The sequence below is a fragment of the Pelodiscus sinensis genome, chromosome 7 (genome assembly GCF_049634645.1).
Source record: "Pelodiscus sinensis isolate JC-2024 chromosome 7, ASM4963464v1, whole genome shotgun sequence".
Taxonomy (NCBI): domain Eukaryota; kingdom Metazoa; phylum Chordata; order Testudines; family Trionychidae; genus Pelodiscus; species Pelodiscus sinensis.
Window position 1 is genome coordinate 8,419,565 of NC_134717.1, and position 26,290 is coordinate 8,445,854.

General features: G+C 44.2%; 1 protein-coding gene across 4 annotated transcripts in view; it reads left to right on the forward strand.

Annotated features, from left to right (window-relative positions):
* SLC15A2 (solute carrier family 15 member 2) overlaps positions 1-26,290 on the forward strand; it is a 139,318-nt gene that overhangs the window by 77,892 nt on the left and 35,136 nt on the right. The window contains exons 1-8 of one of the 4 annotated variants that reach the window (XM_006137688.4): positions 794-906; positions 6,521-6,567; positions 9,395-9,482; positions 11,376-11,517; positions 13,512-13,604; positions 15,232-15,331; positions 20,627-20,717; positions 22,982-23,059. In XM_006137688.4, coding sequence (XP_006137750.2) covers positions 858-906; positions 6,521-6,567; positions 9,395-9,482; positions 11,376-11,517; positions 13,512-13,604; positions 15,232-15,331; positions 20,627-20,717; positions 22,982-23,059 — 688 coding nt within the window. In that variant the 5' untranslated portion in view covers positions 794-857. Of the gene's footprint in view, positions 1-793; positions 907-6,363; positions 6,568-9,394; positions 9,483-11,375; positions 11,518-13,511; positions 13,605-15,231; positions 15,332-20,626; positions 20,718-22,981; positions 23,060-26,290 lie in introns of those variants that run through there. The other 3 variants (XM_075933107.1, XM_006137687.4, XM_075933108.1) reach the window with 3 other exon arrangements.

The window sequence follows — 26,290 nt, forward strand, 5'->3', positions numbered from 1 at the left end:
ATAACTGTGGATTAGCAAATTTGCATTGTTTTAAGTATATCAAGATATTTGGATCATCCCTGGAAAGTAGTAGCAGCTCATGGGGTGGCGAGAAGTAGGGAAAGACAGGCCCTTATTTGATACTGTGTCTTCCCTTTAGTTCAGAGGACACATGAAAGGCAATTTAAAAATTGTGCAAAGGAAGTGATTTCTATTTAGGACTCCTTGTTACACTAAGATGAAGAAAGGCCTCAGTGTATGATGCCTGGTGCATCAATTTAATAAAGGCTACTAAACAAGATGCAAGGAGAGCTTAGAATAAAAGCTGATCTGTTAAAGACTTGATGAAGCCTATCTCTGTGCAGAGTTAAGTACTGTCACATGCACTCAGTTAAGGCCAAATCTGCAGCTGCTGGGTACTGCAGTAGCTCCATCCAAATCTATTGGGCTACATTGGTTTATGCAAGCTATATATCTGGCCCTAATTAGTCTTGTGTCAAAAGCATGTTCCTTTAACAGCATATTAACATGCACACTCCCAGCAGAAACAAAATGTGATTTCTCAAGAATATCTCCGATGAAAAGCATCAGGAGTGTTGTGTCAGTACTTGAACAATAGTCCATATGTGTGGCTCCCTCCCCCCCCCCCCACCCCACTGGCTTGATTTTCTGTCTACAGAAGTTTAGAATACATAACTTTAGCACCTCTTGAAGGTGGAAAGCCAAAGACGGTCCAATGGCATTCTACTGGTGACTGAATTGTGACAACGGTAAAGTGAAACATTAACAAGAGTTAAATAAACAGGCAGGGTCGCTCAGCAAGATTAATTTTCAGCCACGCAGGGTTGGGATCAAGCAGAGCATAAGAAATTGCAAACATGGCAAAGGAGAAAGGCACAAAGGAAACAGCAAAGCAAAAGCCAGCTGGTAAGAGATTTTATTCTTGTTTTCCTTGCTAATTAAAGAAAAGAGAGAATGCAAAGAAAATGGGGAGGAGTTTAGCAGGATAGGGGCTGTTTCATCTTATTTGGTTTCATGGTTATAGAATGGGACAGAGGGTGGGGGACAGGGGTTGTCAAGATTCCAGCATTAGAATCCTTACTCTCCCACTAATATGCTGCTTAGCATTGGGCAAATGGCTTAAATTAATTGAACCAGCTTGTCAGATAGTGTCAATCAGTATAACTCCATTTCTGTCAATCTAGTTATGATGTTTCACATCATCTGGCCCTTTGTATTTGAGTTCCTCAGAAAGTTTACTCTTATAAAAATTCAAGATTCCAACCGGCACAGAATTATTATTGCCTTAGGAGGAAACAAATGAGTATTTAAGAGTAATTAACCACTGAAACAATTTATTGAGGGTTTGGGTGAGGTCCGCATGAGTGGCAATTTTTAACTCCAGTTTGGACGTGTTTCTAAAGGATCTCTCTGGGAAGTATTTTGGGGAAGTTCCTTAACCTGTGCTATATAGAAGGTCAGACTAGATGATCACTGTGTTCCCTTCTGATCTTGAATCTCTGAATCAAGTCGAAAAGACGGTCATAAAAACAATGAAAATATTGCAGTGAATGGTGTCACTAAGGGTGTGTCTAGACTACATGCCTCCTTCGACGGAGGCATGTAGATTAGCCAGATCGGAAGAGGGAAATGAAGCCGCGATTAAAATAATCGCGGCTTCATTTAAATTTAAATGGCTGCCCCGATCTGCCGATCAGCTGTTTGTCGGCAGATCGGGGGAGTCTGGACGCGATGCCCCGACAAAGAAGCCTTTCTTCATCGACACAGGTAAGCCTCGTGAAACCAGGCTTACCTGTGTCGATGAAGAAAGGCTTCTTTGTCGGGGCATCGCGTCCAGACTCCCCCGATCTGCCGACAAACAGCTGATCGGCAGATCGGGGCAGCCATTTAAATTTAAATGAAGCCGCGATTATTTTAATCGCGGCTTCATTTCCCTCTTCCGATCTGGCTAATCTACATGCCTCCGTCGAAGGAGGCATGTAGTCTAGACACACCCTAAGGGTATGTCTACACTGCAACACTATTTTGAAATAACTAGCACTACTCTGAAATAACTTAGTCCGTGTCTACATAGCAGGCAGTAATTCTGAAATAGTGTCAAAAATCTGTCAAGCTGGAGGACTTCTTACTCTGACTCCTGTAACTCTCATTGTACGAGGAGTAAGGGAAGTCGGAGGAAGAGTGCTCTGTTTTGAAATAAGTGCTGTGAAGACATTCCCTATTTCGAAATAAGATACGCAATTGACGTAGCTCAATTTGCGTAGCTTATTTCGAGTTAAGCCCTGCAATGTAGACAGAAGAGCAAACCTTTGAGTACACACATACATTGGCTAGGGGACAGTAAGCAAAATACCTTGGGACGTGATGCTGACTAAAGGAGATTATACCTTAGAGTTGAGAAAACCAACCCATCTCAATTGCAATGGGCCCCCACTATGTATTACTCATTGGTCAGCTTTTCACTGACACACCTCCTGGTCCACCTTGTCTTTTCCAGGGTCTTTGAGAATTCTTTCTGATCCCAGCATAGCATATTCCATTCTCCCCTGGATGGATCCAAGTTGGGGGTGTTCCCCAATAAATAGCTTTTCTATTTTTTTCCTGCAGGACTTTTATCTGTGTCAGCTATTTACCTTTCTGGTGTAGTTCCTATAATAAGAGCTATGTATAGATACAAAATTATATCCAGAGAGTGGTAGACCAATGTGCTGCTCCTTTCCCCACTGTGGTGCCCAGCAGAGCCCTGCCACACAGCAGATATCGGTTTATATTCACAGTCTTAGATATACATTTGTATTCTTCATGGGGCGCTACCTATTACAGGCCCCTTTTGATCTAACTCATAGTACAAGTCATGCCTCACAACAACCAAACACACAGCAGTCTGCACCATACCCATAACAAGTAATACCAGCATTCCCAGTTTGTCACGCCAACGACAGGGATCCAAGGTATTAAAAGCAAGTGAGAAACTACAGTGGGTATCAGATCTGCAGGACTGGAGAAGAATAACTATGGAAAATGGCCCAATTATGAATTAACTGGAATGAATTTGAAACAGCTAACTGAAGGTCATGGTGGCTTCTCCATCCTGGACAATTTTTTATATAAAGATAGGATGTTTTTCTAAACTATTTGTTTCTGGGGACATTTTTGGGGAAGTCTGTGTAATATAGCTGGACAGAAGATTTGATCCCAGTGGTCCCTTTTGACTTTGGAATCTATGAATTCTGAACCATAATGTGCCATTAAAGCCCCCTATAAGTACTACACAGACATCTGTTGGGTGGCAATTACAGCTACTGTAGAACCTCAGCATTACAAACTCACTGATCAACCACACGTCTCGTACACACAAGCAAGTGTCGCACGGTGTTAAACGTAAACTAGTAAAAATATAAAGGGAAAGTTAAAAAAAGATTTGACAAGGTAAGGAAACTGTCTCTGTGCTTGTCTTGTTTAAGTTAAGCTGTCTAAAAGCAGCATTTTTCTTCTTCATAGTAAAGTTTCAAAGCTGTATTAAGTCCATGTTGAGTTGTACTCTTTTGAAAAAATAGCCATAACATTTTGCTCAGAGTTACAAACAACCTCCATTCCTGAGGTGTTCATAATGCTGAGGTTCATTAAACAGCTTCCCCAGATGTATTATAAAGAACCACCCTGTTATAGAGAAGATAGGAAATCTACCTTGACAAGAAGCAATCCTGAATCTAGCTCTTACCTATTAGGATTGATTGGACACATGATATTTATGTGATATTATTGACTGTGGGCTACTTCGGTGTAACCTGCTGAGGAACGGTTTAATAGACCACCGGGTATTCCGTTCAAGGAAGTCTACCTTGGGAGCTGAGAAACTTGGAGTTTGCTTCAACTCCTATTAAAGTCAATCAGTATTTTATTGACTTCAGTGGTAATTGGACGAGGCATTGGGCCAGGATGGTGCTGTGAGAGTGTGATTTGAAGTATTCATTCTGATGGCTTAAGAATGAGTGCTATGCACTGCAAAATGACAAAAGGACAAAATTAATCCTGAGCCAGATCCAAAAACTGGCCCATTGAACTATTTCTACTAAAAATATCTTAAAATGTATAAATTAGACATAGTCTTGAGTCAGATTATAATCTTACTTGCACTGGTTTAAAACCAATGTCACTCCATTGGCTTTTCTTTCCTGATGCTGTTGTAACTAATGGGAGAATCAGCATAACAGAATGAAAGGAGTTTGTAACAAATGTAAATGATCCAGTGTTGTTCTGTATTCGTTTGCATCTCCCCTGATTTTAGCTATTTTCAGATTTATTATCTTAATTCTGCAAAATCAGAGCTCATTTACACTACAGGATCTATTTCAGCGCAAGTATATTGGCTTAACCCTGGGTGTGTCTAGACTACATGGCTCCGTCGACAGAGCCATGTAGATGAGTTTACTAGACATAGCAAAATGAAGCGGCGATTTAAATAATCGCGGCTTCATTTACATCAAAATGGCCGCCGCGCTGTGCCGATCAGCTGATTGTTGGCACAGCGCGGTAGTCTAGACGGGGATCAGCCGACCCCAGAACCCTTTGTCGTCAGATCCTGTAAGCCTCGTTTCACAAGGCATAAAGAATCTGATGACAAAGGGTTCTGGAGTCGGCTGATCCCCATCTAGACTACCTTGCTGCACTGGCAATCAGCTGATTGGCACAGCGCGGCGGCCATTTTGATGTAAATGAAGCGGCGATTATTTAAATCACCGCTTCATTTTGCTATGTCTAGTAAACTCATCTACGTGGCCCCGTCGACGCAGCCATATAGTCTAGACACACCCCCTGTTTGTAGATGCAGTGTAAGATGATAGGAGGAGGAGGAGATCTTTGCTTGTATCTGAATGACATTAGCAATGCCAACAGAAGTTCCTTTCTGTCAGCATAGCTGCATCTACACTGCGGGGTTTTCTAGACATAGCTCTGTTGGGAGGTGTGTGGTTTTTTTCATTCCGGCAGTAAAAGTTTTAGGTATAGACTAGGCCTCTTTTTCAACATCCTATGAAATAACACGGCTTGCCTATGATATGAATTCCCTTTCTTCTGTCTGCTAATCTCTGTTGGTCATTAATGGTGTCAATCTCTGCAATGCTTTTGATAAACTGGGTGCTAAGCTCAGTGCTTGATATAAGTTTTGTGACTGGTTCTAAGTAAATCACAAGAGAAAAGTATTCTTACTGATGATTCCGGTGCAGGGAGGAAAGCCATCAAGAAATTGGTGGGGCTTCCCTTTAGGATCAGAAGGCTGTTTTTCTGAGCTTGTGTGGGACCAGGGTCTGGCTGTCCAGATACAAGATGGTAATGGTCAGCCCTGGGTGTCTCTAGACAGGGCAAAGTCGTGGATCTTGGGGAAGGGAGGAGAGAAGTTCTTCAGGGAGTTGTGGTGGGTATGGCAATGCAAGATGGGAAATTCCAGGAGGACATGCATATGGGGTTTTATAGCAGGCACAGCCAAGTGCTGCAAGAGGGACAATGCATCAGGGATACTTTTTGTGGAACAGCGCTCCTGAGGGGTCCCCAATGCAGGGCATTGATGGGGGGAGGCAGTCTATTGGTCCAAACTTGCAAGAAGCTGAATGTCCTTCACTCCCATTATCTTCAGTGGGAATCAAGGGATCGCTGGCCAGTGCAGGGGGCATTCAGCACCACAGGGACCCTATGGGGAGACTCCAGAATGACCTTGCTGAAGAGTTTCTACAGGGGGAGGGGATAGGGCAGTGAATTGGGGAGTCTACTTGGGGCTGTTCTGGTGGAGCCAGGGGAAGGGCTCTGCAGAGGGGGCCTTACAGTGGAATGCAGAATTATTGTGGGAGCTGAATGGGAGAAAATAGCATGTGTGTCTATATCTGAGAGCAGAGTGGGACATGCTTAATGGGGTGTAGGAGTCCATAAGGTCTGTAAGGGAAAGGTTTGTGCAGCAAATAATAACCCACAGCTTGTTAGAGAGACAAGGTGGGTGAGTTAATGTCTTTTATGTTGCCACTGTGCTATCCATGTGGTACTTTTCTCCAGCCCACCATTTAGCTCTGGAACAAGTTTAATAAATATGTTATTCCCGAGACTGGCCAGAGTTGCAAACTTTGCTCCTAAATCTCAACTTTCGCTAGCTCCAAGGTTGTTTGGGTCAGGCATGTGTGCTTGGGCTCATATCCTTGTGGCACACAGTTCTTTGTCGGGCTAGTTTCCGCGCAATAGTCAGGGGAGTGCCAAATGAACAAAGGAAAATGCTGAGAACCCAAATCCGTTAGCGATTGAGGATGAGTTACTACAACAGCTCTGTTGTTGTCATTCATAGTAGCATCCCACCAGTGCAGAAATGTGCTTGATTAGGGTTAACTTAACTGAATCAAACTCAGAGCCCTGTGGTTGGAAGTCTTCCCAGTCAACTCACAACAGCCACATACCATGGTGTGAGACGAAGCGAAAAGGGAGATGAACGCTTTTCAGAAAAACAAATCCAAGGAAACTTTCTTCACTTTTATTCCTGCAGGAGATGACCCCCCAAAACCAGCTTTCTCTTCTCGGAAAAAGGTCCCAGTGAGTATTACATCTGGCTTCTCTTTTTTTGCTTGCTGTTTCGTTCACTCCAAACCTTGCAGGATCTCTCTGTTCCTTCCCTGTCATGCTGTGCCTGCAGACAGACACTCCTTCTTGCCTCAGATTGGAATGAGTACTAAAAACTCAAAACAAAATCCCCTCTGCTAACCTGATTAAATTAAGAAAAGGCAGCTTATGTGGGAAAATGAGCTATCAGTTTCTTTGGGAAATGCAGGTTTGATTCCTGCTTTTTTCCTGAAGGCTCTTTCTATTGCTGGATGGTTTCTTTGAAATAAAGATTTAGAGGTTAGAGAGGCGTGTAGGGGCTCTGGAGCAGACCGATGTATTTGCACAATGTATTGTAAAGTCATTATAGAGGCTATTTCCAGATGCTGCTCAGTGGTAAAACAGATGTGATAGCCAGCACCTCACATTCCAGTGCTCCCTCTCCAGAGCAAGAGACTCTGGTTCAAATTTTCAGCCAGATCTAGCGACTCATTTTCTCAGCTTTGACATGTGTGCAGGTTAGTTCTCATCATGCGAATGAGACCTATGGTTTTTGTCCACTGAGCCTAAACTTTACTTTTTCTGGACCTGGCATCTGGGAACCATAAAAATGGCTAAAATTTTGTGCTTGCAAATGGGAACATTTGCTTTTACTTCTTAAGTCAATGGGAGTTGGGTACCTTAAGATACTTTGGAGGATCTGGGCCCTAAATCAGTTTACAGACAGTGTCATACATGGCCCTGAGTTTCAAAGGTGATGACAGTCAACTTCCTTGGAATCTGTGAGTGTCCAACACTTCTACAAGTCATGCCCACATCTAGGTAACAGATTCTTCCACTTCTGTATGCTTGGAGCAGTGAACTACTCCAAGAGCAGAATCATTGATTACAATGCGGAATAAAGTGCTACTACTCAGTGTCAGTAAGCATGGCTGAAACTGCCCCTAAATATGGATTTAGGGGTCTCGTTTTAAATAGCCATGTTTGAAAGGCTACAAAGCAAGGGGTTACAAAGCAAGTCCCTGACAGAGCGGGGACAACTGAGGATTTCTTCACTGTGTTTGTTTATTTCTCTGAATTATGCTGCCTCCCCCTGCTTCCTAGATGACACACATGCTGATGCAACATCAGTTTGGGAAGGTGCCACTTAATTCGTTCCTCGCTTTACAATATTCCCATATCATGATGCTGAGGCCAAAGCTAAACAGACAATTGCTACATGCAGCATTAGCGGTTACTGCTGGGTAAAGTTTATCAGATGAAACTATTTTTCACTGAAACATTTTGTTTCAGCAAAACATTTTACAAATTTGTGCTGAATCTGCCATTGTTTTGATTGGAAGACAAGATTGTTTTTCCTTAAAAATCAAAATGTTTTGTTTCATTAGAAATGTTTTGCTTTGAAACAAAAGCATTTTGATTTCTTTTGATTTCACAATGACTGTTCATTTTGAAATTTACTGCAATTTTATTAAAAAAATTAGAAAATCAAAAAATCCTGTGTTTTGCTGCAAGTGAAACAAAATAGTACAGGTCCCAAAACGATTTTATGTTTGGTCAAAAACTTTTTGTTTCTGGTGGACCCGAAGCAACCCATCACCACCACCCAGACTTTTTCAAATGGCCAGAGAGAAAAAAAGTCAGTTACTTGAAAAACTCTGTGCAGGCTTCTGTCGAAAGAAGCTTTTCTGGAAGAGATCTTCCGAAAAAACTTCTTCTGAAAGAGAGTGTCCATACTGAATGGATGCTGGATGCTATCTCACATGTAAGCTGTGATTACTATGGGCGGAATGGCCACCAGGGCACATGTGCATTTTTCTCTTTCCTCTTCTTGTGAAAGAACTTCCTCTTCCCCATCTACACACACACCTTTTTCCAAAAGAGCTCTTTCGGAAAAAGGCTTCTTCTTCATAGAAAGAGGTTTACCAAAGTGAGAAAAACCCCTCTGTTCTTTTGATTTTATTTCAAAAGAACGCAATTGCAATGTGGACGTAAGTGAAGTTTTTTCAGAAAACCAGCAATTTTTCCAAAAAAAAACCAACCCTCTGTAGTGTAGACGTACACTAATGGCAGTAAGTGTCTGTCAAATTGGGCCCTAAATTTGCAAATTTTTAAATTTCCTGCATGCTAGTAGCACAAGACTATAAAAATCAGGAATCAAATTTTTGGGTGGGCAGAAACGTTCATGTAATATAATTTATTTCTATATGCAAAAAAAAAAAAAGGAATTCCATACTTCACTTTCTCTGCTTTTTATTGATTATAAATAGCTTGTTGGAGAAAGGCAGACTTTATACTCTGTTGTGTGAATATGCAGAAGGGGCTAACCTGTGGGAAGGGAAGGTGAGGGGACCCCTGGAGGGAAGCCCAGCCCTCGAAGGAGTAGCAGATGAACTCTGGCTCCTGCCCTTTGAAGGAGGAGTAGCCATGGGAGTGAGAGAGCTGAAGGAAGTCCAGGCTGCAGTTGGTGGAATTTGTCTACATTATTGGGTTTTTTTCGGAAAAAGCTATGCAAATAGTAGACTTAGACGTAGTGTAGACGTAGCCTGAGGGAGTAACAGGTGATCCACCCTGGAGAGACTTGACTGCAGCAGTAACTACAGCTTGCAGAGAGCACCCCATCATCAGGGCCTGACTTTCACCAGGGTGCCAGCACTGCAAGGCAAAATGTGGGCTTTGAACTCCTTGGAATTCAGGGTGTTTACCTGTGTGGGTTCGGCCTGGCTGCATCTCCAACATCAGTGGCACATGGCTGATGGGATGATGTCGCTGAGTCCAGTGCTTTGCACCAAGCCAGCTTGTTCCTGTTTGTTTCCCATAGAAACTATGTGGCACCAACTACCCACTCAGCATTGCCTTCATTGTGGTGAACGAGTTCTGTGAGCGCTTCTCCTACTATGGCATGAAAGGTACAAAGTGTATCTAATAACCCTGCTTTACTTTTCTTGACACGGCCCCTCACACCCTGGTCTGTTGTTCTCACAGATACTTCCCTTGCTGTACTATATGTTGACTCGGAGTGGTTCAAATTGCCAGTTTAACTAACTTAAATCAAATGTGCCAGGTTTCCCAGTAATTTCTAATTTTGTCCATGGACTCTGGTTTGTGTGTGATTTACATTTAGACGGGGACTCACATGCATTTACATGAGCAACGTGATCAACTATATGGGCAAGGACATGCTCGCCCAAAACTGGCTTGTGCGAATTCAGAGGCGAGGATTGTCCTGGTTGAAAAATCTGACCCTTTCTGCACTTTGGACACCAGTACACTAACAAGTAAAGGGGGCCTGAAACCAGAAAAAGCCAGTCTGAACCCCTCCCAATTTCAAGCAGTGGGAGAGTCAGATTTGAAACCACAGATCCACATTTGCAACTACAAGTTTGGTTTCAGATCAGATGCCAAACTGGGATTTGCAGATTTGTGGACAATAATGAATTCTAATGCAAATTTTAATCCTTGAGATGGCATCAAAATGAGCCCCCATCTAAATCTGATCCAAATACCACCTCCACGGGTCACCTTTACTTAGAGGGTGCAGCACAATCCTTCTCAGCCACTGTTCCGGCCCTCAGGCTGGTGAAGCTGCTTCTCTTCCACATATCTATGCAGATTTCTAAGCAGCTGGATCTGCATAAATGCAAATCCCGTAGCCCTGTCGGGGTCTCCCTTGAATCTGATCTTGCACATCAGTCAGGACGGCAATCCTTGGCTCAGCCTTACACACAAGGAGTGAATGTCACTCTTACCAAATATTCTCAGGTGGCAGACATCCAGATACTGTCCCAGTACAAAACCAAGCCCCAGCTGAACTGAAGTGCAATGTTATAAAAGAAAACAAGCCCATTACGTCATCTCACTGTCCACTTGTCAGTACGGAGCTGTTGTAGACCACTGTTTCTCAGGGCAAGTGTCCATGGTAAGGGTGTTAAATTGTGGTTAATTGACTAGTTGAGTAGTCGATGGAATTTCCATCGACTACTCGACTAGTCGATAGGCACTTCCACATTCCTTCTTTGAAATGTACAAAGGCTCTTGTACATTTCAAAGAAGGAATGCGGAACTCCGCGTCCAGCCCGGGGCCAGCGGGAAGTCCCACTGACTCCGGGCTGCACTTGGGTGTACCTGCTTTGAAAAGTACAAGAGTCCTCAGCGCAGGTTCATATGCATTTCAAAGCCATGGAGTCTGGCCTTTCAAAGTCTGCATGCTGCACAGAGTCCAGGATCAGCTGGGGAAGTATAGCTCAGTGGTTTGAGCATTGGCCTGCTAAACCCAGGGTTGTGAGTTTAATCCTTGCAGAGACCATTTGGGGCAAAAATTTGGTCCTGCTGTGAAGGTAGGGGACTGGACTTGATGACCTTTCAAGGTCCCTTCCAGTTCTAGGAACTAGGCAATCTCCATTGATTATGAGCCACCTTGCAGGGCTGACTTATCCATTAGGCACAGTACCTGGGGCCCACAAAAATGTTTTAATTTCTTTTAAAATCAGAAGGAAAAAAAATGAACTTTTAGGGTCGAAGAAAATGTTTTAATTTTTTTCTCACATCAGAAAAAAATGAAACTTTTAGGGCCCACGAAAATCTATTAAATTTTGCCTAAAACAGAAAAAAAATAAAATGTTGAAGTATTTAAAGTTATATCAAAAATAAGTTTTAATACTTTTTTTTATGGAGGAAAGGGCCCACAAAGGCAAAAGTGCCTAGGGCCCACAAAAGTCATAATGTGGCCCTGCCACCTTGTTCACCTGCCTGGGCGTGTGTGGATTATCTGACCAGTTTCATTTTTTCCCCTTATTTTCAAGCTGTGCTGACGTTGTATTTTCTCAATTTCCTTCACTGGGATGAGAACCTGTCCACCACTGTCTACCATGCCTTTTCGGGGCTGTGTTATTTCACGCCTGTCATCGGAGCGCTCATCGCCGACACATGGCTGGGAAAATTCAAGTAAGGAAGGAAATCTCTTTAGTTTAAATATACTAACAGCCATTCGCGCGCACACACCCCTATAATGAGTGGACAGCAGATCTGCTTATTAAAAGCTATTGTTTTCAGGGTCACCATAAAATAAACACTTCTGCACCCGCACACAGGGAGTTGTGATGCGTATATCGGGGTGGCACACTCCAGTGGTGTTGAGACATAAGATTCACTGGGACCCTGTGAGGCTCAAGGTAGAAGCCGAGAGAGAGAGATGCTGGAACGCTACTTTTCATAACACTCTGCATTTCTCTTCCATCGAAGGCTCGATACATTATTTACAATGATTAATAAATTAAACCTCGTCAGTCCCCTCTGAGACAGGCAAGCATCACTCTCGCCAGTTTACTGTTGAGGAATCCAGGCGATTAACGTGTGAGTTGCCCAAGGTGAGGGCAGAGGTAAGGATGCAGGAATGCTGCTTCCCAGGCCTGTGTTCCAATGTCTAGACTGTGTTGTCTTCTCCAAAACAACACAAAGTTCTCCCTTCTTTCCAGAATGGAGCATGGACTTCCAGTGTCCTCGAAAAAAAGGTCCAAACAAGAAAAAATGGGTGTGGATCCCTCTTCCTACTAGCACAGGGGTGGGCAATTTTTTTTGGCCTGAGGGCCACAGCAGGGTTCAGAAATTGTATAGAGGACCAGGTAGGGGAGGCTGTGCCTCCCCAAACAGATAGGCATGGCCCAGCGCCCGTTCCCATCTGTATCCTCTGCCCCTATCCAACTCCCCTGACTGTCCCCTGGAACTCCTGCTCCATCCAACCTTCCCTGCTCCCCAACCCTGACCACCCCCCAGGACCATTCTGCTCCCTGCCCCCTGACTGTACCACCTGGACGCATCACCCAGAGCACCAGCCATGCAGTCCTGGTGTTGGGGAGCCAAGGCTGTGGGGGAAGAGGAACAGAAGGGGAGGGGCCAGGGATTAGCATCCCTGGGGTTAGCATCCCCGATTGGGAGTTGGAGACTGGACAGAAGGGTCTGGCAGGCTGGATGGGGCCCGAGAGCAGCAGTTTGCCCCACTCTGGGCTAGCATATTCCTAACAGGCTGCCAACATCCTCTTCCATAATGCTTAAATCCAGCTTCCAAAACTCCCTGGTCCATTCAAAACCTCCATTCACACTGAAGGTTTTATTTTGCAGCTTGGTTAGCCAAGTGTAACGGCTGAGTTCACTGATACGCAAGGGTGTCTGTGATCTGATAGATAGAAGTCCTCAAGCTCTTACATATTAGGAGCTCAGAGGAGACTTTCCCTAAGGGGCACCTTATGCCCCAGCTGCCTGCTGCAGGGTTTCTTTCTCTGAAGTAGCAGGTGCTGGCCACTGATGAAGACAGACTGCTGGACAAGACGGAGTCTGTTCCTGACTGGCAATTCTTACGTTCTATGAATTAGCTGAGTCATTTGGGATTGGAACTCGTTCCAGGCTGCGCTGGTTCCCAACTTCTTCTGTGGCCACTGGATCACAAGTTGTCTTCTAGAGCATCCGCTGCCCATTGTGTCATCCTAACCACGGCATCTGTCAATGCTGGCTTTAAATACATCCGCCTGAAACACAGAAACTCTTTAGAGTACATGGACATACCGTCTACATATACAGCCTCCAAAGTCTGCATTCATTTGACAGGCAGGCCGGAGAATGCCCGTGGTTTAATCAACTACATATGACCAGGATAGCCACCTCAAATAGCATTTTGAACAGGAACAAGGTTAGTTAATTCCACCTGGAGACCTGAATCTTCACAAACCAATATCTGTCCCTTTCTGTTCATTTTAACCCCACCATCTGACTCTGTTTCTTTCCTATGATACTTTCAGTGCTGAGACAAGAGTTACAGGCTTTGCAGAGGCCAGCTCTATGGACTGGCCAGTTACACTGGGATTGCTTGACATTCCCACTGGTATCAAGAAATGGACACATATCACGCAAGTATATTCAGCTTCTACTGTTTTCTTTCTTCTTAGGACCATCATCTACCTCTCCATTGTTTATGTGATTGGCCATGTGATAAAGTCTGTCGGTGCAATACCAACTGTGGGAAACCAGATGGTTCATGTGTAAGTAAGTCTTGGACCTGGTGTTTAGATACATTATTATAGTTATTCATTTAGTTATTCACCCATATAGGCCTCTCCAATGGTGTCTTCCCTTTGTCAGGCTATCAGCTTTTGGGATTTGCACCAGATGCTTTAATTCATCTTCATCCTGCAGTTTATGCAGCTTCCTAATCATAAACCAAGCAGGTAACTTGCTCTAGAAATAATGGCCAGTCTTGAGACCGTCTAAGAAAAATTCAGGCACAATGATGTGTGTGAAATTTAGGGGGAAACATGTGTCTGTCAGAGGAACATGAAATCTCCAGTTAGAGCACATGTCCAAAACAGACTGGCAGGACCACATAGAATCTGTTCTTCATGCATCTCCCTTCCTTCCCTCCAGAGCACAGTTTCCCAACCTATGGGTCAGGATCCCAAATATGGGTCACCATTACATTTCAAAAGGGTCACCAGGTGTCTCCTCATGTGGCTCTTAAGGAGCCATTCACACATTTTTTTAATTGCCCTGGGTCACCACGTCTTCCTGAATCGTCAAAATGGATCCCCATCTGGAAAAGGTTGGGAACTGCTGCTCCAGAGCATCAGTTCGTCTTCTCCCCAATACAATTCCCCAACTGTCTGACAAACTGCCAGTATTTTTGATAAGCTGAGCACAGCTGAGAAAATGTGCTACAGCCAGGCCAAACAATCCCATTCACTAGGTGCGTTCTTAAGTTCCCTGAGCCCGTCCAACCTGGGACATTTTCATGCTAGTTGGGAAGCATTTTGGGTGTGTCTAGACTACAGGGTTTTGTCGACAAAAGTCCACTTTTGTCGACAAAACTATACCTGTGTCTACACTACCGCCGAGTTCTGTCGACATAACGTCGACAGAACTCGGCAGTTTTGTCGATGGCGGTAAACCTCAGTCTACGAGGAATAACGCATTTTGTCGACAGAGTTCTGTCGACAGACGGCGTTATTGCATCTACACTGTCCTTTGCATCTACACTCTCATGTCCACAAAGCGGCTTCCTTTGTCGACAGAACTGGATGTAGTCTAGATGCTCTTTGTCAACAGCAGCTTTGTCGACAGTATCTGTCGACAAAACCTCTTTCGACAAAAGCCTGTAGTCTAGACGTACCCTTTGTGAGGCCACCACATGATTGTAGTTAGAAGTGGATGGATTTCACTAGGGTAGGAGTTTGGGTCCAGAGGGCACCCAAAAGTGATGATGATCCCATACCGCTTTTTGGTCTGCAAATCTGGGATGCAGATCTTATAAGAAACACCCACTCCTGATCTCTGGTACTTCCTGCTTCCAGCTGGCTCAGAAACAGATTTTCTCATCCATCTCCACACTTCCACTTTCATGCGTGGTTGATACTCAGGAATGCAAGAAAACAACCACATTCATTGCATTTATCCAACACGCCAAAAGCAATGGTCTGGTTTATGTGTTGGCTGATGGTTTGGGCTGGGATTGAGGATAATTATTTTGTTCCTATTACTAGCCCATCTCAGCTTGCTCTTCACTCACAGTCCAGGTTCAGATTTGTGGGACATTGAGTCTGAGATGTAGCTAGCGTGATTTACTGTTTCCTAAAAGGGTTCTGTGGTGCTGAAGTTTTTCATCCCTGTTTGAAGGATTCTGTCCATGTTTGGCCTGGCTTTGATTGCCCTTGGAACAGGAGGTATCAAACCCTGTGTGGCTGCCTTTGGTGGGGACCAGTTTGAAGAAGAACATGTAAGATTTTATTTTCTAAACTATGCAGTGTCTGTGGTGTTAATGTATGGGGAGGGATAGGACATGTGATCAAGCTACAGCCAAATGAAAGGATGCTCTGCCCTGAGAAAGAGAGATGATAGTACGTCAAAGTTCCATCTTAGCTCTCAAAGTGTCTCACAAACATTTATTAATGGCCCCTCCCAACAGCTTGGACAGCCAACTCAGTAACTGTCACTAACACGTAGCAGCACAAAATAATTATTTGGGGGAAGCACATAAAGATAAAAATTATATGTCTGTTAAAACTGGGACACGGGAGAATGAAATAGATTATTTCCTGAGCGGGAATGCACTAAATCTGTCACCTCTATATGTGTGAAATTGCCTCTTTCGTGACTATAAGTAATGAGCATGTTAGTTTCAAAGGTTATTGGCTTTATGCTCCCTAGTAGCACTGATTCACGCAGAACCAGGGAGGAGTATACTACCTACCACATCACCAACAACACTGATTGAAGATCTTAGGTGTTCATAGAATTCTTCCACCCTTCCTTGTTTGTTAGAGTTGATTGGAAATCAGAATTTATGCCCCGCGAGTCATTCCAATATCTCACCATTTGTTTTAGAACCTAAAAAAGTCAAAATATGTAATTTTTTCACAGAAAAGAAAGTTCTGAAAAATTTCAATTTGGAAACAACACAATGTTTCATTTTAGCGTAGCTATTGTAGTACCTCATGAATGCTGTAATCTAGGTGTTTCATGCCTCCATTCTCCTCTGTGAGCTGGGCTCTCTACGCAGATTGCACCTCCCATGATGCATCACAATCAGGGCACTCTCATGATGTACCAAAATGGCTCAGCCAGAAGTGAGACCAGAGCATCATGGGATATGTAGTCCAGGCAGGGAGCCCAGCCCAGAGAGGAGAACAAGGGCACGAGTCACCTAGACTACAACTTCCATGAGGCTCCAAAAAAGTTTTAAAAAGTACAAAACTTTCTGGTTTTGTGAGAATGGAATGTGCTGATTCCTCTCCTCCCTAAATTCCATTTTGTGGGAAATTCAGGTTCCGCCTCCCATTTTGGAATGGAAGAAATTTTAAAATAATGAAATTTCCTGCCAAATGAAAAATCTAATTCCCACGAGATCTACAGCAAGTGCTTAGGACCACTATATGCAAAATGGAAATAATATTTCGACATATATAAAACTGCCTGTGTGGAACCCTACATATCCCAGTGAGTATCTGCAGAGGCCACATAGCCAGAATACTGATAAATAACTTTCCATTAATTACGTGGGACATTGAAAAGTTTATTGGCTAGAAACAAATTCAATGGCACATGGGCACAACTGCACTGATGTCAACCACTTACACCAAGCCTGAATTTAATCCCTAATCCTGAACTCTTGGCTTTTTTCCAAACAACTTTATAAATATAATTGTCCTTCGACCTGCCATACTTCAGGTCCATGAACAGTGAGAGAGGCCATTGGTCAGAGTGGAGATAAAACACGGAATCCCCTGTCCTCTCAAAAAAAGGATTTATGTGCAGGAAATTACCTTTTTGAGTATTTTTGTCAGTAGAATTGGTTGCTCAGGCTAAATCTAGCTGAACAAAATCATATTGGCAAGATTTTGTTTAAATGCAAAATCTTTGGTGTCAAGTAATGTGCATATACTGAAACCCATTTATCTTTGTTTCTTTATTTTCGTGTTGCTAGGGAGATCAGGAGGATCATGAATGGCACCTTTTTTTCAAAATTAGCTAATACAAATAATGATATGAGCATATGTGTGCTGCAAAGCTTAAGAAAGCAAGGAGAGATATCTTTTTCTAATGAATGCAATTTAAAAACGGTTAGGTTATTTTTATGTTCACACGTCTGGCATTCACAGCATTTTTTGATGCTGTTGAAATCTGTAAATGTGTGAAATGAGGTGACCAAAATTCTTTACAAATCACCAGTCTCTTAAAAAATATAAAAGTGCTGGTAAAATAATCATGTTCTTACAAAACCCAATCTGTTTGCAATACTATGTGCAAGAAACACAATCCCTATCTGATGGGTAGGTCTCAAAATGCCTTACTGATTTCACAGAGTTTCTCTCACAGAAACCAGCCCGCACTGTAGTGAGTGTTATTTATATTTGTTAAAAGTGCTCTTAGCTTTTCTTTCAAAGCCTAAGCCGTCACTGCCACCAGTGCTCTCAATTCCCTTAATTTACCCGTGGCACCAGTCTATTCAGTGAAATATTGTGTGTTCAAAACCAGTAGGGTGCTTTCTTTAGCTGTTCCTTTTCAGCTACCCTTTGCAGACTGGGGAGTGAAAGGAGACCAGACTAAAACTCTCATCCAGAGGGCTCCATAGTTCAGCAGTTTTATGATGTCAAAGGTCATAGATTTGAATCCTGGTAAGTTAGTAAAAAATGCAGAGATATTCCAATGCCATGGGTTAGAGGTGTGGTATGAGACTGTAGATAGAACTGAACAGGGCAGAAGAATAATCATCCACCCCATCTTTATCCCACTGTAAATGTAGCCTGCTGTTGAGGTGGATCAGTGCCGGGTAATGACTAAGAAAATGTAATATCTTAACTATATAGACTAGCATTGAAGATTATTAGCTAACTGAAATAGATAGCTTCAGATAAAAACAGAGATATGCATTTAATAGCCCCAGCACTGTTTACCATTAACCAAAGAAGTGAACTACGCAGTTATTAGCTGAATAAAGGTTCATTGGTCCCAGGGGAGCCAACAGCTCTTGAGCCAACTGGGCCCCTGAGGCAGGCGTGTGGGGGCCCAGTTCCACGGTCCCGGAAGCAGAAAGGTCTCTGATAGAAGGGGCAGAGCCAAGAGCAGACAGCCCTCTATGGTGCCCAGAGCCAGCCCTCAGAGCCGTTTGGAGCGTGTAGGGTGGCACTCCGATGGCGATTTAAAGGGACCCAGGCTCCGGCTGCCACCGTTGCCACAGCAACAGCCAGGCTACCCAGGCCCCTTTGAATCGCCAGGCCCTTTTTACCCCCCATTTTGGCGGGCCTGATAGGACCTTAATCCTAGATAAAACCATTCACGCGCTAATACCATGCAGGCTAGATTGTCCGGTGCTCACAAGGCCTAAACCTTCTGTAGGGGCCAAATCCAGGAGGACGGTGAAGGGCTCGTCACTTTCTTCACTTCCCTGCAGAGGCCAGAGAGCAAAGAACCTTCCCCGCACTGACTGCAGTTACTGCATGAGCCCCATAGCAGCCGATTGTGTGGTATCATTTCACCCTGACAGTTCCCTGTGCCCCATCCTGCTGTCTTCCCCCTGCACCCACTTTGCATGAGTGCATAAGGACCCCCCTTTGTGCGAGCTCCCCCAGTCCTGTCCCATCCCCACCTCCTACAGCCGAACCACAGCAGTTTTCTGCTGCATCAAAGGACCAAGAACGGGGGTGAGGTGTTGAGGTGGAGAGAGGGTGAGGCAAAGGAAGATTTCCTACTGCTCATTCTCCACTGGCAGAAGAGCGTGAGTTAAATCCACCCCCTTTAGTTTTGTTACTCTGGGGCCAGGCAGGGGCTGCAACCATCCATCTGTCAGGAACTCAGGCCCAGATCTTTAAATATATTTCAGCACTTAACTCCCATGGGGATCTGGGTACACAATGGAGGATCAAGCCCCAAGTGACTTGTGTCCAGTCATGCAGAGAGTCCCTGACAGAGCCAAGCTCCCTTCCAGTGCTGAATCACAAGGCCACCCACCCTTTCACTAGGACAGCCTAGCTCCTAGTGGACTTTGTAGTTCACACTGCTGTGCCTGAGTAAGGAAAAAGCTGCCTAAGGCACCACAGTTTAGAAGCATTTCTCATAAAGGAAAATGTTAGTGCTTGGCAGTGATCAGTTCCTTCAAATTGTGCCTGTCCGGACATCCTGGCCTCTTGCTGACTATGTGACATACACTCCCTTGAGAGTCAAATAACATGGACGCCTTGGAAAATGTCCCCCTCTGAGCACATCTTTGTCCTCTGCTGGGCCTTGAAGAGAGCTCATTCACAACTGCATTTGTGAAGACCCCGAGGAGAAAATGCCAACCAGCTCCAGAGCCCAGATGTCTTTCCAGCTACATGGTGAAAAATTCTGTGGGTTCTGGTACTACTTTCTGATTAGCAAGCAGCTAGAAAAGCTTTTGATCCATGCCATGAACCAAGCTAAGGCACCGACTGAGCCCTGCTGTTTGAAGGGATCTCACCCTGCAGGTGAGGAATTCAGCAGCTCCGAAGGCAGCCCTCAACGTCATGACTGGGGTTTGACTTTTACAGAGGCAGAAATACCTCTCTGTTATGTGTGTGAATGAGCGAGAGGGGAAATCCTATTTGTCTCCTATCACTGTGTATAGGGGGTGGGCAAACTGGGGGAGGGAGATTACACACACACAGGGCAAATGCGATTTCGGTGGGCTGACTTCACCCTCTATCATCTGTGCGTCCCACTGGACATATGGCAAAAGCTAGCATGGCCAGCAAGTGTGAGAACTGGAGGGCCCACTCTTAGCAACAGGTTCCCTGGACTAAGCATGTCAAAATGAGCATGCAAATACTCGGTCCTTCCCATGGCTAACTCATGAATCACACACAGGGTGCATTGCCCTAAATGACTGGAAAGACGAATGGATTTAGTAGAGTCCTTTTTACCATGTTTATTAATAGAGCAAATATGGCAGTGCTGACTCTCACTGGGGTCCTATGCCCAGCCCCATTCCTCCTGGGGCCTGCTTAATTACCCCAGCAGATGTGCTGTGCTGAATGGACCCTATTTGTTTGGGGCTGGTTAAATCATCACCACGCTTAGTTCCGTAATTCTTAGCTTCTCCTCCCAGGACTCCCAGCCGATCAGTCTCCCTCACACGCTCTCGCTCCTCTGTCATTACAAGCTCCTCAAAATGCATAGGTTTCTGTTTCTGTTTAGAAAAAAAAAAAGGCCAGGACGTGGGAACAAATGACGAGCTGTCAAGCGCTGCCAAATTGGATTGAATTAGGTGACAGCGAATCTGAATCAAGCTACTTGTTCTGAATAAGTAAACACTTTCCCCCTCCAACTTCCTGCTCCTGACAGACACAGAGCCTCCAAAATGCCAACACACCCGAAGTGAACTGATTCGTGTGAGCCTAAGCCAGAACCTCAATGCAAGCTGGTTTGCCTGCCATTAGCTTGCATTTTACGCACCATGTGTCAATATTAACCCAGCCCATCTAACAAGAGAATTGATAGTTTTTTGTCCAGTCCTGTGCTTTGTCCATGGTATTGACGTTGCCTTGTCTTGTTTTAGGCCCAAGAAAGGAGCAAATTCTTTTCCGTCTTCTATCTATCTATTAATGCGGGAAGTTTGATCTCCACGTTTGTTACTCCTGTATTGAGAGGTCAGTGTTGATTGAGAATGAATCACTAAATTAGCCGCACTGTGGACTGTTCTGCTATGGATGCTTAGATTCTCATGAGGATCAAATGTCAGAGATTATATTATCTTCTGAGTGACCTGTATGTTGTATTTATGCCTTGTTAATCCTGTATAGCTGCATTACAGATTTATGGAAACTAGCAGAAGAGTCAGACATACCATGCTGCAGGCTTTATTTATTTGGTTTAAAGCCAGCCCGAGTCCCTGGATCAAATATTAGAGATGGAGAAGACCCATCAGGTCATTCCCCAAGCCAGCAGGGGATTGTTCCTCGGGTATATGCTGCAGTCCATAGGTAATTTATTGAGAATGATTTGACCCTATTCCTTGTACACGTCAGTTCTGGGCTATGCTAGTAGTGCTGCTCAGGGTTCCAGTTCTGCAAACTGATCCCTCCTCTCATGCAGAGCCCTGTTTGCTTGTTGAACTCCAGACAGGCATAAGGGTCAACCTGTGTGGATCAGGTGGCAAGATCATGGACTAGAGCGGCTTATCTTGAGGCCCCACATATTGCCTATCCCTCTCTTATGGCCTATTTTGCATCCCACCCACAGTTCAGAACCATTTTATCCTGAGTCTTGCCATACTGACTTTATTGTATTTCAGTGCTCAGCACCTCGCTCTATAAATACTCAAACATACACAGGAGAGGGCAGTATCCCATCCACTGAGGTACCTGGCATGTCCAAGAGCATTTTTGCTGACATCCTCCATAAGGGTTTCTTTATTCGGAATGACTATTTTAATATTTTGCCTCTTTCCTGGGGTTTGGGACGTGTATCTCTGTCCACTGTATTTGTGCCAAAGCACACAACAACAACAAAAAAACAACAACCAAAAACCTACGTCTCTCTCTCTCTTTTGCCCATGTCAACATTTCGATGCTGAGAGGCTGTTGCTGAATTTGTTTGATGGGTGGATGAAAATCCGGTTCCCTTAAAGCTTTTGATTCTATGTCAATGTAGCACAACACTCAGCCAATAACCCCACCACCCTGAAGAGGGAGAGTGGAAAGGGAGATTTAGGTTTTAAAATTATTTTCTGTGCTTCTCAGAGGAGAGACAGAGAAGCAATTCCCCTGAAACTTGACAGCTTCACATGGAGCATGTGGATTTAGATGACAGAGCCCAACACTTTCTGTCCATACTATAGGTCACAAGTTAAATGGACATGTAAAGTTTCACAGTTTGGTTTATTGGATTTCAGTGAATTCTTTGGAAAGTGGCCAGATAAATATCACCTCCCACCCCCCTGATGAAACTGACCATGTTGTTGCATATGACTAATGCAAAGTAATCACCAAAGTTTTTGCTGAACAGTTTCCTTTTTTGCTTTAGCTATGGGTGCTTTTAAAACCACATTTATTTACAGCTACTCACTAGTGTATGAATGCAGTAGTTTCTGACCATGCTACTGGATCTCTGTTTGGGGACTGGCTCTCCATGAACCCACAGCAACAGAGCTCTTCTGGGTTATGGTGCAACTGTGTGCTACATTCCCAGGCTATACTGTAGCTTGAACTGCTCCAACATTCTCACAGTGCTACTTTCATCATGAGTTATCACAGGAATAGGGTGTGGGGCAGGCTATTTCTGCAGGGCCAGGGGAGACATAAGTCAACAGGATACACAGGGCATTGATTCACACACCTGAAATCTTAGGTTCAGATTCTGTGATTCATACACCCTGGTGTAATCCCATAGTTTCACTCTCACTTACCTGATTACAGTGATGGAAGTGAGATAAGATGCCCCCAGATAGTGCAGAACCCCTGTTAAGGATCACCCAGGCCTATTAAAATAAATTTTAAAGAGACAGGTTCTTTTATGTAGGGCTTTTTTTTTTTTTAACCCATTCAGGGGGCTGTTCCCCTGCTTCCACTTACCCTGCAGCTACCCACGCCTGTAAGTGGTAACATCTCCTGCCCCATGCAGCATCTCTTACTGCTCATCACAGTACTGTGGTTAGCACTGGCCCTTTCTACGGCTGCTGTAGTTGCAAGCGGCTGCCACGCCAGCTCTGCTTCCCAGCTGCCGCCATCAGCGGAGCCCCAGGGTGCTTGTTTGAAATGGGCGTGGTGTGCAAGGTCAAAACCCGCTGCAAGAGTGGCGGGCGGAGAGAGGTGACTGCTTTGGCACAGGTTGCCGTGGGGGGCACAGGGTGGGAGCCTGGCTTGCATGTAAACACGGCGAAATGAGATGCTTTTATTCTGTTGGTTTTTTTTAGGGGATGTGAAGTGTTTCGGAGGGGATTGCTATGCCTTGGCTTTTGGTGTCCCAGCAGCACTCATGGTTTTAGCCCTTGGTAAGTGGAAACAATCACGGTGCTTAGAACGTTCCACTCAGGATGTTTGGAGGGTTGCTGTCCACCCTTTCTGCCCAGTATCCCTCTTCCCCCGCTCAGAGAAAGAAAACCCATTGGCAGGACAATCCAAGACTCCTTCTGTTCCTCTTATTCCCCTAGCCAAGGGCTGCCTGGCCACCCTTTGTCACTTTCCCAGGACAGGCCTGGCTGCATCCTATGAGAATGGCGGGGGCAAAAGGAGCAACTGGTGGTTTAAAGGCCACTGCGACTGCAGTAGTGGTGATGGCTAGAGCCCTGGGACCTTTATATTGCTGCTGGAGCCCCCATGCAGCATGCTACAGAGCCATGGCAGGCACACTTTGGATAGCACTGAGGGGGCTGCCTCAGCTCTGCCCTTTATGCCGTAGGCCCTGCCCCATGGGAGCACAAAGCTGCCTCCCTTGTCCAGGGCCCTGCGAGTCTGTCGGCTCATCTGATGGCTGATCTGAACCACCCAAGAAAACATCCTGAAATATCATAGAATCATAGAATTCTAGAACTGGAAGGGAACTCATGAGGTCATCAAGTCCAGTCCCCTGCCCTCACGGCAGGACCAAGCACCATCTAGATCAGTGTTTCTTAAACTGTGTTTCATGGCACACCAGTGTCAGTCAGAGGTGTGCCGCGGAGAACAACAGAGTTCAAAATGGCCACCCTTAAAGGGGCAAACAATCTTTCCCCCCCTCTTCCCTCAGCTCAACAAAAAATTTTGGTGTTCCTCATAAAAAAAATTATTGTTTGGTGTTCCTCAGTCTTAAAAGGTTTAAGAAACACTGATCTAGATCATCCCTGACAGGTGTCTGTCTAACCAGCTCCTAAATATCTCTAGTGATGGAGATTCCACAACCCCTCCCAGGCAATTTATTCCAGTGTTCAACTACCCTGACAGCTAGGAAGTTTTTCTTAATGTCCAACCTAAACTCCCTTGCTGCAGTTTAAGCCCATTGCTTCTTGTCCTATCACCAGAGGCCAAGGAGAATAATTTTCCCCCTCCTCCCTGAAACACCCCTTTAGATACCTGAAAACAGCTATCATGTCTCTTTTCAGTCTTCTCTTTTCCAAATTAAGCAAGCCCAATTCCTTCAGCCTTCCCTCAGAGCTCATGTTTTCTAGGCCTTTAATAATTTTTGTTGCTCTTCTCTGTACCTTCTCCACATCTTGCTTGAAATGTGGTGCCCAGAAGTGGATACGATACTCCAACTGAGGCCTAATTAGTGCAGAATAGAGTAGAAGAGTGACTTCTTGTGTCTTTCTCACAACACTTCTGTTAATGCATCTCAGAATCATATCTGCTTTTTCCGAAACAGTGTCACACTGTTGATTCATATTTAGCTTGTGGTCCACCATGACCCCTAGATTCCTTTCTACAGTACTCCATCCTAGACAGTCACTTCCCATTCTGTATGTATGAAACTGATTGTTCCTTCCAAAGTGGAGCACTTTGCATTTCTCCTTATTAAACTTCATCCTATTTACCTCAGACCATTTTTCTAGTTTGTCCAGATCATTTTGAATTATGACCCTATCCTCCAAAGCAGTTGCAACCCTTCCCAGCTTGGTATCATCTGCAGACTTAATAAGCGTACGCTCTATGTCATCAACTAAATCGTTGATGAAGATATTGAACAGAACCGGTCCCAAGACAGACCCCTGCTGAACCCTACTTGTTATGCCCTTCCAGCATGACTGTGAACCATTAACAACTACTCCTGGAGAATGGTTATGCAGTTATACATCCACCTTATACTAACCCCATCTAAGTTGTATTTCTCTAGCTTATTGATAAAAAGGTCATGCGAGACTGTGTCAAATGCCTTACTAAAGTCTAGGTATACCACATCCATGGCTTCTCCCTTATCCACAAGGCTTGTTATCCTATCAAAGAAAGCTATCAGATTGGTTTGACATGATTTGTTCTTTACAAATCCATGCTGGCTCTTACCTATCACCTTATTATCTTCCAGGTGTTTGCAGATGAATTCCTTAATTACTTGCTGCATTATCTTTCCTGGCACAGAAGTTAAACTGACTGGTCTGTAGTTTCCTGGGTTGTTCTTATTTTTCTTTTTATAGATGGGCACTAGATTTGCCCTTTTCCAGTCTTCTGGGACCTCTCCCAACTTCCATGATTTTCCAAAGATGATAGCTAAAGGCTCAGATACCTCCTCTATCAGCTCCTTGAATATTTTAGGATGCATTTCTTCAGGCCCCGGTTACTTCAAGGCATTTAATTTTTCTAAGTAATTTTTAACTTGTTCTTTTTATATTTTATCTTCTAAACCTCCCCCATTTCCACCAGCATTCACTTTGTTAGGTATCCCTTCATCATCAAACTTCTTGGTGAAGACGGAATCAAAGAAGTTGTTAAGCACCTCTGCCATTTCCAAGTTTCCTGTTATTGTTTCTCCCTCTTATTAGTAGCTGACACATCCTAGCCTTTCTGCAGCAGGTGAGATGTTGTGACCCTTGTCTGATGATGCTGTGGGGTATGTGTCACAATATAATAACCTCACATGATTTAGCTTCAAGAGGATTCAAAGGAAATGTCCCGTTGTGGCAGTTTGTAACTTTGCCCTTGAACAAGTTTGACCTTTGGGGCCTGAACAATTTGTACTCCTAGTTCTCATAGTTCAGGACAATTGCCCCTGTATTTCCTCCTTGTGGCCAACAAAGGGCACTTATTCTTGGCTACTGACTCCTTAACTGTCTCCAGTCGTGGGTGGAAACCTCTCTCACTCTTTTGACTGAAGTTTTTCCAGTTTGCAGACTTCCCTGCCTACACTGAGAGATCTCCGACAAGCCAGACTGCCTAAACAGACTGGTGTCTGTACTTTTCTTTCTTTCTGAGGTCTATGAACAGCGAAATTGGCAGATAGTATAAGTTACCATTGAGCTCTTTCTAAGCAAGCATATTTATTCTGGAGGTAAAAGCATTTATGAGAAAATCATATATAAGTTCCTAGCTGTATACTAAAATCTTACCAGAGGCCACCCATCAGCCTAATGGGGTCTCTGTAGGCCAAAATTCTTCCAACCTTTCTTAAGGATTGGGACCTCCATTGGACAAAAGGTCTTGTCTGTCTGTTGAATCAGAAAGAAAGCTCTTAATTTAAACTAACTCAGCCTGTTTATTCAAATGTCCTTTCTTTGTTGGTCTCTGGAGAGTCACTTAAACACAATATGCAAGCCCTC